This window comes from Battus philenor, unplaced genomic scaffold, assembly GCF_028537555.1.
Source record: "Battus philenor isolate CCGP_79_NKW_IND1 unplaced genomic scaffold, ilBatPhil1.0.hap1 SCAF_19, whole genome shotgun sequence".
In the NCBI taxonomy this organism is placed as follows: domain Eukaryota; kingdom Metazoa; phylum Arthropoda; class Insecta; order Lepidoptera; family Papilionidae; genus Battus; species Battus philenor.
Window position 1 is genome coordinate 9,673,773 of NW_027181681.1, and position 17,141 is coordinate 9,690,913.

At 34.1% G+C, this 17,141-nt stretch overlaps 1 protein-coding gene across 2 annotated transcripts; it reads right to left on the reverse strand.

The window, feature by feature from the left end:
• Positions 1-1,329: 1,329 nt before the first annotated feature.
• Positions 1,330-17,056, reverse strand: puml (pummelig). Of its 2 annotated transcripts, XM_068763972.1 has the most exons (8): positions 16,905-17,056; positions 15,651-15,698; positions 14,963-15,039; positions 8,591-8,797; positions 7,262-7,436; positions 5,241-5,513; positions 3,996-4,182; positions 1,330-3,142 (listed from the first exon to the last, which is right to left on the reverse strand). In XM_068763972.1, exons 1-8 carry the CDS (start codon positions 16,940-16,942, stop codon positions 2,987-2,989), a joined length of 1,161 nt encoding a protein of 386 aa, XP_068620073.1. In that variant the 5' UTR covers positions 16,943-17,056; the 3' UTR covers positions 1,330-2,986. The 2 variants fall into 2 exon arrangements, with proteins under 2 accessions (XP_068620073.1, XP_068620074.1); XM_068763973.1 differs by lacking the exon at positions 15,651-15,698.
• Positions 17,057-17,141: the final 85 nt, after the last annotated feature.

Here is a 17,141-nt window from a genome sequence, read left to right on the forward strand (position 1 = left end):
AATAAATAATTTTTGATTATATTTATTTTTCTTATAATTTCTTCGAAATTTTCTGCATAGGCAAATAAAAAATAAAACATTTTTAATAAATAATCTTTATTTACATTAACCATTAAACCTGTATTAAAAAGCTGAACCCCAATAAGTCTTTTTAAATTATTATATATTTTATTCTCCAGACGAAGTTAACTTTTGACCACATTTTTATAAGTGAAGATAAATGATAGATTATATTGGTCATCAATAATTTATAAAGACGCCTGCACACTTGACAATTTTTAAAAAAGATACTCATATTACTTTATTATCTATTAGTTATTGTGCTTTCAATAGTTATAATGTTATTAAAAAATCTTTTTAGGCGATAAAAAAAAATTGTGTTTTACTCTAAACATTTTGCTCACATGTAAATACATCCTTACTTCTTTATTAAAAACCAAAATGTTGTTATACATTTTCTAAAATTAACTTCGACCGGCAAATACAATATCGTGTACAATATTTTATCATGTGCCTGTAAAGAAATTCAAACAGCATAAGCATTAATCTTGAATGTTTACAAAAGAAATATTTTTAAATTTAAAAAATACAGTAAAATTTCATATATTTCTAAATTCATAAACCTAAATATCCGTAAGCCATATAATTAACAATCCTTTCGAACGGACAAATTAGTAACAAATAATATTTCTTAAATCAATGTTGTTAGTTTAAATTGAAAACGTTTGATTAAAATAAACATACAATTTATCTGTTGAATAAAATCTATTCATAAAATCGAGATTTTTCAAACCGAATGACAAAAATATTATATTCGATTCCTACAGCTTCTCAAAACATATTACTTGTTATACTTATAATACCAATTATTTCCAACTATCAGTTTTTCAAACGCATATATTGTAACAATAAATAAGTTCTTTGTTTTTCTGTAAATATTACAGACAGGTAAACCACAAACATACGAAATATATATAAAGCAAAAGAATCTAAATTTCTTCCCGGCAGCTTATATGCATACAAGTTAGTAAGGCAGCAATGTACATAATCTAATTGTCTTATTCGATTACTTCTTTAAAAATATATACTTCATAAGTCTCATGTTAAAATTTAAAAGACCACACATTTACTAAACAGTCTGTAAAAGAGTTTTTGTTTCGTTATTATATATACCAGGGGTGGACAAACTGCGGCTCATTAAACGATTATTTATGGCTCCGATTGATTGTCGAATTATTTCAATTTCTAAATTTATATAACATATGTTAGCTCCTGGGAAATCGAAACAAATTAATGGTGTGTATAATAATTATTATTCAACTTTAAAATTAGCAAAAACCAAATACCGATCATAATTAATTAACCGGCATCTTAAGTATCATTAGAAGTGCTGTCGTATACGTGTGTCATTATATCTAACTCCAATACACAGTTTGTACTTTTGTTTAAATAATTTCAATAAATATGATTTTATGTAAAAGAAAATTCTTTTGCGTGTTTTAAATGCGTATTCAATTGCGGCTCGCAAAATATTTAAAAATCCGAAAAATGGCTCGCACTATCAAAGAGCTTGGCCACCCCTGATATATACCATATTGTCAGGTTCAGAATGATCGTGTGTAATGTATGTAAATAAATGATAGTGTTAAAATAAGACCACTATTCACATCAATATTCCTCAACGAAGAACGAGAAGACAGCGGCTAGTCATTTGGTCTGGTTTACAAAACTTGCTGCCGTTACCGTGGCAGAAAGTAACAAAACCAATGTATAATGCACAAGCGTCGTATTTTTTACAAAATTCAAAAAATCATTTTTGTATACAAAGGTCCCATTAATCAACGTCAATCTTAAGATGTAATAGGGCAGTTGGTGGTAAAGTCCAGAAATTTCATTTAAAAAATCTGTTATGTATATTTATAATAATATTCGTGTAAAAGTACCTTACCATGTTCTTTCTATTACTATGACTAAAAATATTTATTCCTAAAACTTTTTTAATGTGATGACAAAAATTCATGTTGCAGTAGCAGAATTTGAAAATAGCAGGTTTTCCAATGTACAATCAAAATTATTCTTAAATCCAACTTAACCCGCCTGTATATAGAATAGATATAAAAACACACGTGACATAGATTTCTTAATTTATAGCTTAGCCTACTAACTTGGTAGTTAGTACTACCTTTTATAAGTTAACTTTTCGTTTTGACGTTGATTTATGGGACATTTGATGAATGAAAATTCTAGAGAATATATCATATTAGAAGTCAAACTATAAGGCACTGAATTTGTTCAGAGTTTGTTCTGGTTATAAAATGGAGATAACAAAATAGTGACGAACATTTTAACCATATATTAATATTGCTGTTCACTAATGCAGAGGTGTCAAACTCTCGGCCCGCAGTCGAAATTCGTCAGTTTTAAAAGTAGTCTCAGCCAATAAAACTTCTCCCGTTAAAGAAATTATGTCACGAAGAAAGACTCAAGTATCAGAACGTAAACAATAATTTTTAATATATATTGTTTTTTTTACTGCGGCCCACCTAAAGATAAGTGTTTTTGGCCCAAGTACACAACTCTTATAAAGCAATCTCGAATATTTCCGTTTCTTTCTTATACCTTTGTAGTTTAATTTGAATTAATATATAAAAAGTATTTTCTTTTTAGGAAATATAAAGAAGAAATTAAGGGTTTATCATTTGAGTAACAGTAGATATAAAACATTTATACAACAATACTATGACATATTAAAACAAAATAAAAATAAATTCGCTTGTTAGTATTTTAAAATCAAGAACAGACGTTATATTAATTTTATTATTTTCATTATAAATAGGGTGTACACTTTGCTGCGTTTCTATTATTCATTGCTGTTAAGAAGTTTTAATGAGTATTCAGTTAAAACGTTATAAACTCATAGGCGTGAATACAGCAATGTGTGGTGCTTGCATAAGGCGCTTCATACTACAGCTATATCATATATCTATCAGGACGTTTGGATTGGCTCGCCGCTATCTCCTATGGGGGCTTTGCCCCCGGAGCGCGGGTCGTAAGCGTCCGCCCTCTCGCACGCTTCCAGCACAAACTTGTTGAACAGGTCCGGCTTGTCCAAATACACATGGTGACCGGCTCCATTGATAACCTGAAATGTTTCTCTTACTCATATACTTCTTGAGACAGGCTGTCTTATATAGTGTTTTGTTACAGTGCTACAGAAACAGCTGTACCGCGCCTTAGGAAAGGGGCGAGGTGGGGACTAAATTTGACATGATAGGAACATCGACTGTGATGGCGCTGGTGCTCTTTTTACAGAACGGTTGATACTCCCCCTGGCGTCGCCCTGGGCATACATACCTAAGGCGCGGTACAGCAGTTTCGGTAGCACTATAATAATGTATTTTTATATACGCTTATTTTTTATTTGTGATAAGGCTATTGTGGAGATTATATAATCTGCTTATAATCCTAACCCTGAATTCTTAAGCAGGAAATAACTTAGTCATTATACATTACCATTGTAGAACAGTGTCGTCTGGTGATGATGTGAAAATATACAAAAAAAACGTATCCTCACCGGGTAACCGTAATTGAGAGACTTAGGCATGGTTATCTGACATTATCACCACTCATCTTTTTAATTCACAACTAATATTGTAAAATTAAATATTGTAACAAGACTGCGTCGCAGTTCTCTCGTGGTACCACGTTAAACAGTTTCGCTAGTACTCCCACGTGCTCAAACATACACATACACGGACACTATACTGTTTGAAACAATGCATTCTATGATAAAATACTAAAGAATGTTTACTTTGATTTCTTCTTTTTAAATAACATATGTATTTGATACATGAGTTATAAAAATTCTTGTTTTTTTACTTTCATTATATTAATTATTATACTTCATTATTTAATTAGTAATTTGATACCTTTTACGTATTTAATTTTTTTCTGTTTATTAATTGAAAAGAGTGATATTAAAAAGATATATTTACCTGCACATATGTAAGAGAGTTGGGGCGGTGTTCAGTCAGCAGCTGGCTGGTGGAGTTGTCGACCCAGGACCGAGAGCCGTATAGCACGGTGACGGGCAGAGCTGGCGAAAGCTGCCCCACACGGTGGACCATGGGGTTCTTGGCCCACCCGAACCCGTGCATCAGCGTGTGGAAGGCGCTCTCCCCGCTGTCGATACAATGATTATTTATTTACGTAGGTTAGGTTAATATATATCAAATGTGATATTGCTAACTAAACCCTAAAACTAGTAATTTCCAGTTTAAAGATAAAAAAATCAAAAATATTTATTCAAGTAGGTTTCAAATGCGCTTTTAAATCGTCAAATAAGTTAACATTATAAGCAGTAAGTTATCACCGGCTCGAAATAGTGATCTGTTAAGAAGAGCCTGCTCGAAACTCAAGAGTTGCTCTTTTAAATGAAATTTAACAATTTTTCATGTGAAACTTTATAATATGAAACATTTAAATGAGTCAACAAACCAAGTTTCATACATTTAGATCAACTAAAATCTCTTGAATGCTACAATAACATTTGTAATAACATACTTTGAATTTTAGACTCGACGCTAAGAAATCTTGTGGACCGTTATAATATAATCATGATCCATTTATATATATACACATAAATAAATAAAATTATATATATATATCCTCAGACCCATGAAGGATTTATTGAGAGTAGATTTTTTTTATATACCTGGAGTAGTGACTGGCAATATGGTGATTTGGTTATTTTCAATAAGGTTTTTTAAATAGTGTCTTAAAATCAAGTTTATATTCGTTTAGCATACTGCTTACAACTTATCAGAAGATGAGTATATTATATGAAGTAGTAAACTAGCTTTTAGGTAATTTTTATTTGGAGCATTTACAAGATGTGAGAAATATTATTATCTATTTAGTCATAGGACTTCCTCTGCTCAACATAGGCTTCCACCTTTAATTTCCTATCAGACCCGTTTAGACCAGCCTGCAAATAGTGTCTTCGGATAACCTTAACCAAGGTCGTCTCTGTCCACCTTGTGTACGGATGTCCCAAGCTGTGCTTGTTGGTCTCTGATCTCCTTTCGAGACCTTAAGACTCCAGCACCCAGAAGTTCTGCGCGCATGTGGCCTGCTCACTGCCAGTTCAACTTACCAATCTGCTGAACTATGTTGGTTACCTTCGTTTACATATGGATCTCCTTATTCATTATTCGATTTCGTGTTAGTGAAATACGTACCTGGGCGTTTGGGAGTTGCACTGATAGATGTAGTCGGGTATGAGCTGATCGGCATCGGGTAGGTGTGCGGCGTACTTGCGCGGGATGTCGGGCCGGGTCTTGCCCACCAGCCAGCGACCGGCGGGGCCCGCAGCTCGCACCGCCCATAGCGGGTTGAGCGGCTGCAGCGCCGTGGCCACAGCGCGCACCCACAGCGGCAGCTGGTACTTCTCATACACGTTCGACGGCTTCTCGGGGAATCCCCACGGGTCCGCCAGTATCAAATGACGTACTCTAAAAGCGGAGAGACAAAATAATGAAGCAAGTATTTATGGTTTCCAATACGCTTTGCTAAAACATCTTTTAAAAGTCATATTTCACATATTTAAGTGTTATTCTGTTTATCTGCGGTGACTACCTGTCGTGGTCTTTAACCAATAGATTCGTACTGTTTGTTATTATTGTTTATGGTAAGATTGTTATAACGTACTTTTAAATAAGTGTTTATGCATATTATTTTCCTTATAAAGAACATAGCAGAAAGGGATTCTATATCCTGAAAGAAATAAAAGATACATTTATCTTGTCGTGAAGATAAGGAATGCTTATTACCGAATGCTTCTATTTTTTGCATTTATTGTGTTTGACGTTAGCTGCTAGCCGGTTAGGCTTTGTGCAGCTTCATTTATATTAAGCCCGCGGAGACAGGAGGTCTGCGAGGCTTCTATTTGTCAATATACAGGGGCATTTAAACACCCGCGGGAATTATATTCAATGAAAGTTCCCCCAGTCGCGCGGCGCAAAAGTTGTTCATAAGCACAGCTTTACATAGGTCTCTTCCATATATTACGAAGAGTACCGGTTGGAAAAGGTCAAGCGTTTACGACGTCATCTGTCCACCTTTTATAATACTGTGATCAAAATGTAAAGTCAATTTGTTTACAAAACATAAATTAGTTATTTATTGTAACAAATTAATTTCATCCCCTTCAAAGTAAAGCTTTCTCCAGTTTTCTTAACAGTCTGGCTTCAAGGCCTTTGATTCGGTATTTATCTCCTCAACCGTGTCAAAACGGCGTCCCTTCATTGGTATTTAATGGAATCAGGCGTTACCTTTATTAGTGCCAAAAACAGAGACTCTGTGTTTGGCACGGTGTAACATAACTCCTGAAGATGCCCCGTTGAGGGGTGAAACACGTGTTGAGTAATTTGACTGGGGGTGGCGGTTGTGTAATTCGCATTGTTTGCCACATGCGCATTTATCAGCGGGCTGGCGGGCGGTGCACTTTGTTGCACGACTACCACTGCATGTGCGGAAGTGGCTTAGTATTGGTCCTTTTCTTTCCCTTCACTGGCCTTTTGAGTCTGTTGAATACCATGAAATTGCACGAAGCCAAATCAGACGAATATCGTGGTTGTGGAACGATATGATTTTTTTCAAAAAAATTATTAATCTTGGCACCTATCGGGACTTGATGCGATTGTGACGCAAAAAATCTTTGAAATTGGTTTAGGCTGAATCAAAAGTTGAAATATCATATTCCAAGTTTTGACAAACAAACGCCTGACAAATATTATAAACTGTCCTAGCAACCTTGGAAAAAAAGTTACCTAATGCCCGGGTGTTTAAAATGACAATTTCACCATAATTTTTGATCACAGAGTATATAGGTACAGGTAACGTCAACCGCTAATCATACTAGATAGGAGCATTGCTGGAGTCACTTGCGCCACTTCTTCTCCCAGTACTTTCTGAAGTGGTAGTAGTTATATTAACCAGAAAATAGTAGAGTAATATAGAGATTCGGCCTTCTCGGATGCCCTTGTGTCGAAATGCTTAGCGGGCTATCGACGTGTGACGTGACAGTCCAAGCCGAGGTCCCTTAGTAGGTACCTTGAGTTTAGTCACTCCAACGAGCGTTTACCCAAACGATATCAGAGGTCGGCAACCTCCCAATCCGGCAAAATAGTAATAGGGTCAGCAGTGTGTGAGTGTGAGTGTTCATTAAAATATATATATGGACAATTCAACTTATCCTCACCTATCTGGATATTTAAGCGCGTATGCAGTGGCGATGTATCCGCCGAGACTGTGCCCCAGCAAAATCACCTGGTCGAGGTTCACTTCCCTCCGCCATTCCTCCACAGACTCCACCCACTGCGCTTCCACTTTACTGGCGTCAGTTGCGAACTTTGGCCGCGAGCTTCGACCGAAACCTGCGATGAAATATTTGACATTACATACAATATTACATTACACCTATATAGTCCGTTCATTTCGGCCCATAGACGCCCACTGCAAAGCATAGGCCGCTCCCAAAGATATCTTTGTAATAAACCGCAATAGTCACGCTCGGCCGTCGCAATGCAATTTAATAGTACCCAGAGGACACTGTTGCCCATCCTCTGAAGATTGTGTACTGGGAATCGCACCCACGACCTATGATCGTTAGTCACAGTTTTCTACCATTGCCCAACCTATACAGTTAATACGGATGTACTTCCTGAATTTAAAATTTGAATTACAAAATGACTGGAACTTTAAATAATTGCTTCTTTTCTATGGTTACCTATTATTTTGTAAATCAATAAGAAGTCTACAGGTGATACTAATAAATAACGTTGTCTTGCAATCTACTACTACTCTATTTCACGACGATAATGAATTCAACTGAATATAGAAACTCAACGTAAACTTAACTTAAAATAAACCAAGAGCTTCTTAAATAATCATTAGGAGTATGGACTCAACAAAAAAACAAAAGCAATAAAGTTACTCAATAAAGTTACTACAAGGATCGTCTTTCAGGCTTTATCTTTACTTCACCCGACGTCGAATCGTCTAGAAAATACTTGCCCGAGGTATTTAAGAAGACAGGGAATTTGGTCGTCTGATGCCTCGTGAGCAATAAACGATGGTCGGCACATCACGCAGTTAAACAGTGTTCGCGGAGTTACAATCTAGAGATCCCGTAGTTGTGCGAATAATCAGTATCAGGTTCGTGATTATAAGTTATCACGTATATTTTAAAAGCTATATCGAGATGCGTAACAATAGTTTTAATCTCAATGAATAAACATTTACAATTGATTTAGCGTTCTAAATATAAAAAAAAAAATCTTTATTAATCTAATCACCAGCCGGTAGACTCGGTGCGGGTAGACACCTATTAGGTGAAACGACGACGATATGTCGCAGAGGTCTATGCTTTGCAGTGAGCATCTATCGGCTGACATTGTGATGAATATTATTATAAGAAAGAGATGAACATATTATTTATTAGCGCAAGTACCAAAAATAGCTACATAAATTTCGTGTACAGATAATGGAGTTCTTCAAGTTTAAGTCGTGTAGAGACGTCATACATTACCGAGCAAGTCAATGGCGTAGACGGGACGTTTGGAGGCAAGTGCGTCGAGGTTCGGGCACCAAAGCGCCAGGCCTGCACCCATGCCGTGCAGTAGCACAAGCGGGACCCGCGGCGATTCCTCGTTCAGTGATATCGTCCAGATCTTGTCACTTTGCCCCACCACCGATCCAATGTCCACGTAGAATCGTTTGTATGCAGTTTTCACACCTATAACGAAATATTTACCGTCAGTAACATCCTAACCGAGTAAGAAAGCCCCACTCGGCTTTCTTAAGATCCTTAGTCGAAACCTTTTTACATAACTATTTTTGTTACTCCCATGATGATGCCTTCGTCTTAGTTGACATTTGTCGTAATCATCACGGACCGCGCGAGAGTGCCCACTAGCTCCCTCTACTCTCGACTTCAGTGGCTGCGTTGCGAATTGTGCCGATTGATGGTAAGTGGCAATTGCTGGTTGGTCGATTGGGAATGGGCTTAGATTCCATATAATAAATGAATCTAAAAGTCCCCGATAAGGCGTTTTGTCTTTTACTGTCTATACATAAAGGGTTAGAAAATGTTTAAAACAAACATCGTATGTATGTGAACACATGTCTCCATATTTTGGATTTGACCTCAATTAGAATATGTTGTTGTGGTATCCACATTAAAACAATTATGCGGATAATCTAGATAGAGTAAAAAGTATTTTTATATTCATTTCACTCGACTCTATCTTCGTACGTAGATTTGTTAAGAACCAATCGATAATTTAAATAGGATACAGTGATATAAACCAACACCATGTCAGATACAACTAGTAAATAATAAAGTTTCAATATGTATTGATTACCAATAAAAACACAAAGAATCAACTTTAAACACGTAATTTACGCCTACTAGGAAGTAGTTTCGCATCGACATATAGACAAGACGTTGCTAGATTGTAGATATCACTAAAATTCGACAAACAATAATAAGCAGTTAGCTTTATCTATATGACCTTGAAAAATTACCGAATGCACCGTTATATTAAAAATATAATAAAACGATATATATCTCTCAGAGAAGTAGTCTTAGTAGTGTTATTTAATGGTATCAGGCGTTACCTTGCGGAAGTCCTTCCTAAGTAAGAAAAGGATCAATATTTAGCCACTTCCGCACATGCAGTGGTGCACCGCCCGCCAGCCCGCTGATAAATGCGTATGCGGCAAACAATACGAATTACACAACTGCCACCGTTAAACCACTCAACACGTGTTTCATACCTCAACGGGGCATCTTCAGGAGTTATGTTACACCAATTAGTGCCTAGTAGACTCTGTGTTTGGGCTGGCGGGCGGTGCTTTGTTGCACGACTACCACTGCATTTGCGGAAGTGGCTAAATATTGGTCCTTTCCTTACTTAGTTGTGTTGTTTAAAACAGTGATAGCAGCTTTGCAGATATAACTTTGGTAACTATGGAGGCTTCAACAGACTTTCAATACAACACGGTTTCGGACGATCTTTTAACTGTTTGACTCCTAAGCAATCCTTACAACGCAAGAAAACTACAGGACAATTTAGACTTGATGTTGTTAAAAAAAAAAAACGCTTCCATTTAGGCAATATTTTTAATATAATAATTCTTTTCGTATTATTTTCCCTTACGAGGTTTTCAAGCAGTGATGTGGTGAAAATAAATTGAAATATGTTGGTCAACAAAAGATACACAGAAACTCGCAGTCCAAAATCGCTGCATCGCGGATTTCAAAAACATAAAAACACGGTCTTTTTGCGCTGCGTAGCAGTGAAACGGTTAATATTCCCTCAACAATGGAAAAATGTCTTAAAAAATTCTGAACGCTTCGTCGGTTTTAACTTCTACTTCTGTTTCTAAAGTTTAAGCTATCTGAACTCCTTCGCATTCTACCGCAGTTTCAACGGCATTGGCCTAGTGTTTTAATTTTAAGTTCGATCTGCATTCGATTGTTGTGATGATCGATAATAGTCATGACCGATAGTTTTCACAAAGACGCGGCCAGAATAAACTAGCACGTCTGCGTAAGGCCAGGTTATACGATCGGTGGATCATCTCGAATCCGCCGCTAAAGCCTTCTTATTAAGGTTAAAGGAGGGTCTAATAACTTCAAAACAATGTATCTATACTACAATATCTTTTTTAACAATGCGCGATTTTACAATGCGGGTCACGCTGACTTATTATATTGATTATATATTGATTATATAGATACTTTTAACAGGATACTATATCTCAGTCGTGGGATAGTGGTATAAGGATGAAGAAGTCTTAATCTCGTGGTACGATTGAATGAGGAAGAACTTAATACCTAATAGCTCGTAGATACAAGACTCGGAAGTAAGACCGCATATATTTACTACTCTTGAAGTCTGGTTACTTATACCACATTCATTTTTCTGATTCTTAGTCGTGTATTCTTAGCGGATAATGGAAATCGTTGGGTTTCCTCTCCATTGTATCTACTTCTGTAAGACACTGCACACGCTGATTCTATTGCAATTCCATGATACTCCTCTCCCTTCTGCTGGTTCTGCCACACGCAGCTACATCTGGATATTGAGCTTTCACGCTACCCTGGACGTCGCTCCGTAGTGACATATTCCTTATGCATACCAGTCATTCTTTTCTTGTATCCTTTTTTAGGATTGTGTTTCTGTTTGGTAGTGTGTCGCGTTGTTGCTTCGGCGTTGTGTATTGCTGCGGCTACTGTGCCATCAAGCTGCAGCCTCGTGGTAACCGTCCATCCTCTTATCCTGTGTTGAAAAGTTTTTGTACGACATTATGTAGCATAAGAGTTATGGTGGACTCGTCCTTATTCAACAAGAATTATTTTTGCTACCAGCGTAATTCGCATTATTTCACGAAGTTCAATTGTTAACTATTACCCCTTTATCTATCGTGAACGCTACAGTTCATTCAATTAGTGCCCGTCTAAGCGATTTAAGAACATGATAGCCTTCCAATTCGGTAATAACGCATGTGATTTAACGACCTGAGCCGAGATTTCCGATGGAGCCCTCCAGTGAGGTAAGTAAAGTTGGACCTTTTTCGGTAGAAAAAAAAATTATTCGCCTACCGCTCCAAATGCCTTACACCTTATCCTCCCATATCGTATCTATGTTCAAAGAATTAGGAATCAAAGCTCTATGAACAATACTTTTTACATATTTAATGGAATCAGGCGTTACCTTGCGTAAGTCCATTTTAAGTAAGAAGAGGACCAATATTTAGCCACTTCATCGTGTTTCACCCCTCCACGGGGAATCTTCAGGAGTTATGATACAACGATTAGTGCCAAGCACAGAGTGGAGGGGTGAAACACGTGTTGAGTGGTTTAGCGGTGGCGGTTGTGTGATTCGCATTGTTTGCCGCATACTCATTTACCAGCAGGCTGACGGGCAGTGCACTTTGTTGCACGACTACCACTACATGTGCAGAAGTGGCTAAATATTGGTCCTTTTCTTACCTAATACTTTTTACCATGACTATATCTATTGACAGCTTCTGTACTGTTCTTATGCGTCCGTGAACTAAAGATTGAAATCCTTTATATAAAATGCAATAAAAAGGTCATCTTAATCCGACGCACTTTAACTGAAGTAAAACGTCAAAAAAAATTCGTACGAATCACTCAACGTCAAGGACAAGAGATAACGGTCAAATGAAGGAGTACAATTTACGTCAAACATTTAAAATACACATTTATCGTCGCAGTAGCTTTTTGTGAGAGATAATTGTCGACAATATGTGACGCGATAGTTGTTCCGGTTTAGTTTTTTTTTATTTATTAACAAGTGACACAGATAATTTGGCATAATGTCACTGGCTTCTGATATAAACTTTATTGAAACATTTTTACTATTGAAATTAAAAAGTACTTTACTACTACTTACTTTTACTACTATTTACTACTACTTTTTAACGTTAGCGAATATCACTATTTGTGAACCAAACAGTCGCATATTGATTTTACTCTCATTTCGTCTTTTTTGGTAGCAGAAATCGGATTTCAAATTAAAATTTTTCCGTAACAGATGTGTGAGCGAGAGAGTTGCAGCTTTAGTGTTGTTATCGGTACAGGTTTTAAGTTATTATTAGACGGCAGAACAACATAAATTCGCAAATGAAACGTATTTAAAGGCGAATGATTTTGTTTATAACTTAACCTAATAATTCTGATCGCATCTTGTACTCTTTGTCAATATACCTTTCTGTTGAAAAAGAGAGATAATTACTTTTTCTGCGCCTGGCTAAATATCAAATTCTCATGTTTACTTTACAATATTTGAGATTTCGTTTTGAGTAAATCAGAAAACATGGCACATGGCTGCAACAATAAATATTATTTGTCGATTTTTACTTGCTAGCTGAACCACCGAAAAAGTACCAAATAATGTTGGTTGTCCTAAATACAAGGAAATAAACATTTAATTTACTGAAATTCAGTAAAATAGTTTTCATTTCTATCAGGATATGCGGAAATAAAATGTAACAAAGTCAACACATTGAAACTATTCAGGGTGACACTATAATAGAATGACGTGACAATCATTGATTAACAAAGGTCATTTGAATATAATAAAACTAATGCAATGTAATCATTATAATTAATTTCGATAGAGATAAGATATAAAATATGTTTAAACATCACTGACTGTAATGCATGCATATATCGGGCACTATTATTTAAATAGAATTTTATTATTTATACAGAATGATTGAATATACATGTAAAACCTTTAAAAAGGAAAATAAATCGTTCATTTGCTGTCCATAAATATATGGATTACCCTGTACAAAAATAAACGATTTTTGTAATAATAAACAAGGTAAGATAGTGTTTTTATTTTAAAAATATGTATAGATAAATATTAAAAAAACACTTGCTATATGTTAATTATTAATATATAAAAAACTGTACTGTGAGAAGGGATGTAAGGTGATGTAATAATTAAATGTAAATTAATAGATGAAAAAAGGTTAAAAGAGGGATTTTGTGGTGAATGAAAGAGAGAGCAACAAAATAAAAATGTAAAATATTGATAATAATAGCAATATCCCTAAAATAACATAGGGAAACGAGAAGCCCCATAAGACATTTTTTACACAAATTTCAAAGTATTAAAAAAATTATATTTTTAGTTAAAAAACTATCATCACATGCTTGTGGACTATAAAAAAAACATTAAAGAAACCCTAAACCAATATTTTTTTTAAATATTACAATAAAATTGTACATAAAAAGTGAATTGCTTTTACAACACTAGTTTCATCTGTATTAATATCTACATATGACGATCGGCTTTGTATTTAATTTCATTGGTAAATTTATTAAAAAATAGTGTAATGCTTAATGCATTATCTTTTTCTTAAATGAGCATATGAGTAATTATAACGAAAATGACAATAATGAAATTAAATACTTTAAAATAAAATACTTCGTATCCATATTTACAAATTAATAACTATATATTTCATAACATTCATGTATAAAAAAATTATAATTTAAAATTTGTAATACAGATCGACCCATAAATAAAAGTCAAGCCAAAATTAGAAAATACCTGATATTGGGGCTAACCCCAAAAATTTATTTAAAAAACCAGATATATAAATATATATATATATATTAGTGCAGTTGGTTGGTTGATTACATTGTTATTATCTTTCAAAATCAGACCTATGTAGATAACATTAATTTTTTTTCTGTCTCCTGGATGCAAAGTAACATGGATTGAAGAATTGAATGTACGAAGTAAATTTTGAAAACTAATGATTTGTTATCATTGTAATACAATCACAGAGTGCATAAACATAATTAACTTAATGGGAATAATTTCAAAAATAGATGATTCATATAAATTTAATTATTTTCTCAAGTTATCCTTATGATTTATGGGACATTAAAATTACATGCATAGTACATTAAATAAATATTCATATACAAATGACTCATTAAAATTGTAAATCGAATTTTAATTGTTTTATAAGTATTAACAATTATTTAGAACATTAAAGTAATTTTTGTTACCAGTTAATCAAGAATGTTTCACAACACTACAAACATGCAAAATCATTATGACCACTACAAAACAGGCCACACCCAAAGACTTATGTAGTGTTAGTTATGCTCGGAGTTTCGCTGAGAGATTTAATCAAAAATAAGGAGTTCTACAGAAGAACCTAGGTCACCTTGAAGAATAGCTCGTCTGAAGTAGCAGTGGGCGGGGCACATTGCTCATGTAACCGAGCCGAAAGGTGGACCGAGGTCATGGTCAAAGCCGCTGGATGCCGACGTTGCAAGCCCGGTGATTGTGGCGATCATCATGACTAATCATACGGAATAAAACTGCTGCATAATACTTACATGATAATATTTTTTTTTCGATATTCCTAAGCATTTCATCTGACTGACGCGTCCAGCTGAACCAGCCACCAGTCCAACTAGAAACACAAAGGTATTTATTATTAATTTAATAAACCATTAATACCATTACTATATCACAATCTTGTGCTTTTATTAAAAGTCCTATTTTTTATTCAATGGTGCGTTGGTTTTGATAGTAAAAAATGAGCTTGTTAATAGCGATAAACAATTGGCCTTTACACAAAAATTAAAGGTACCAACTAAATATTTTGTATTTCTTTGTGCACTATGTAACACATACACACGCACACATGGTTGACTTCATGAGTAATGTAGTACATTGCATGAGTTTTACATGTAAATCATTGGAGATAATATTATCAAACATTGAGCTATTTCATGCTAATCACTAATTTGTATTTACCGTATAAGAAATACTTCTAAGTAGCTTGTCCTTTAAAACTTAACTGCACAAGCAGGTATAGTTACCAATCTCACCCTTCTACAAAAGTGCTTAGAATAATAAGCCAACATTTCAACTCCTGATATGATGCAATCATTAACTTATATTCTCATATAAATTTTATCTATCATTTAGATCTATTAACAGAATAAATAGGATAATCAATTAAAGAAAAAAGCAATGGGGAACGGTAAAGCAATAAGCCGAAATGGAAATGAATCTTACTTCCACACAATGGACAAGATAAAGCCAATCCATGTCCTGCTTACAGTGCTGAAATTCAAAATACATGTTTTATTGCACTGGATCTTTAGCACTAACATTTTTTAAAGCTGGCAAGTGAGGAGATGAAATGGCAACACAAAGGGTAGTTTTGATGTAACATTAGGTATGTAACACATAATAATTTAAAAATTAAACTCAAATTAAATGTTGTTGCTATTCAAAATAATAATTTATATTAAATAAGTTTAAAATCAGTTTTAGGAATTGTTTGAATCAACAATTTTTTTCAAATAAATGTCATTAGAAGCAAAATTTTGTATTGATAAATGTACTAAATTTGTACCCCATAAAAACAACAAACACAGATTTTTCAAAAAATCATTAATGAAAAGTATGAAAGAAGTAAATAACAGATATTAAACTTTTGAATTGAAGGTAAATAAGTTAAAATATTTATTTAAATGATATATGAAATATTAAAATATTACACATGATAATTACATGAACACTAACAAGGCCCATCCAAGATAATTTAAATTTTCATAAAATTTATTAAGCACAAAATTTAAAAATTGGTCAAAAAATGAATATTTGGTCACAAATCAGGAATTAACAATTCTTTTACCCCTTTTTGTTAATTAATTTGTAACAAAACCGTGTAGTATTATTACAAAAAACTCATGCTTTGGAAAAAAAATCACACAATAACTTGCTTGTTTATTCCCATTGAAACTAATATTATAGATGATTTAATCTGAAAATTCCAGTATAAGTATATCAAACATATATTCAGAAAAGAATTAGCATGAAAAATTATTGACTAAGAAAATTAAGTAAATAAATAATAGAAAATATAATTAATTCTACACTTTCACCATCTATTGTAGATAGATATTTTTCCACAAAATGAATATGCATAAATCCAAAAGATCATATCAAAATATTAGTCATATTTTAGGCCTTAAATCTATGATATTTACCTTAACAAACCAAACATTACATGATTTATAAAAGGTGAAAGATAATGAATCCAAATGTGTCTGAGCCCCGGCATTATAATATTATTATAATATATTCAAACTATAACGCATTGAAGACGAATTTGCAGAACTCCTACAATTTAAAATTACCGAAAAATAATAATGGTTATTTTTTCATTAATAAAAAAACAGAGTGATAATTTGGAAAAAATATTGCGCAATGACATGAATTTTTATGTAGTAATGGTGTTAGGAAAAACGTATAAAATTTTACCTGGAACTAGTATTTGCTAAATTTAATTCACTACCCATTTGGAAAATCACAAAATCAACACATATCAAGTTTATGAAACAATTATTATTTTATAGTAGTCACATGTAAGTCAACAATGTACATCTATACAGAGAACTTGACGCATTACTATTCGTAAAACTTATTAGGAAGTAAATAACCGACAGTGACAGGAAAATTCGGCAATCTGTCAAACGCAGCCAATATTGACGTTTATTT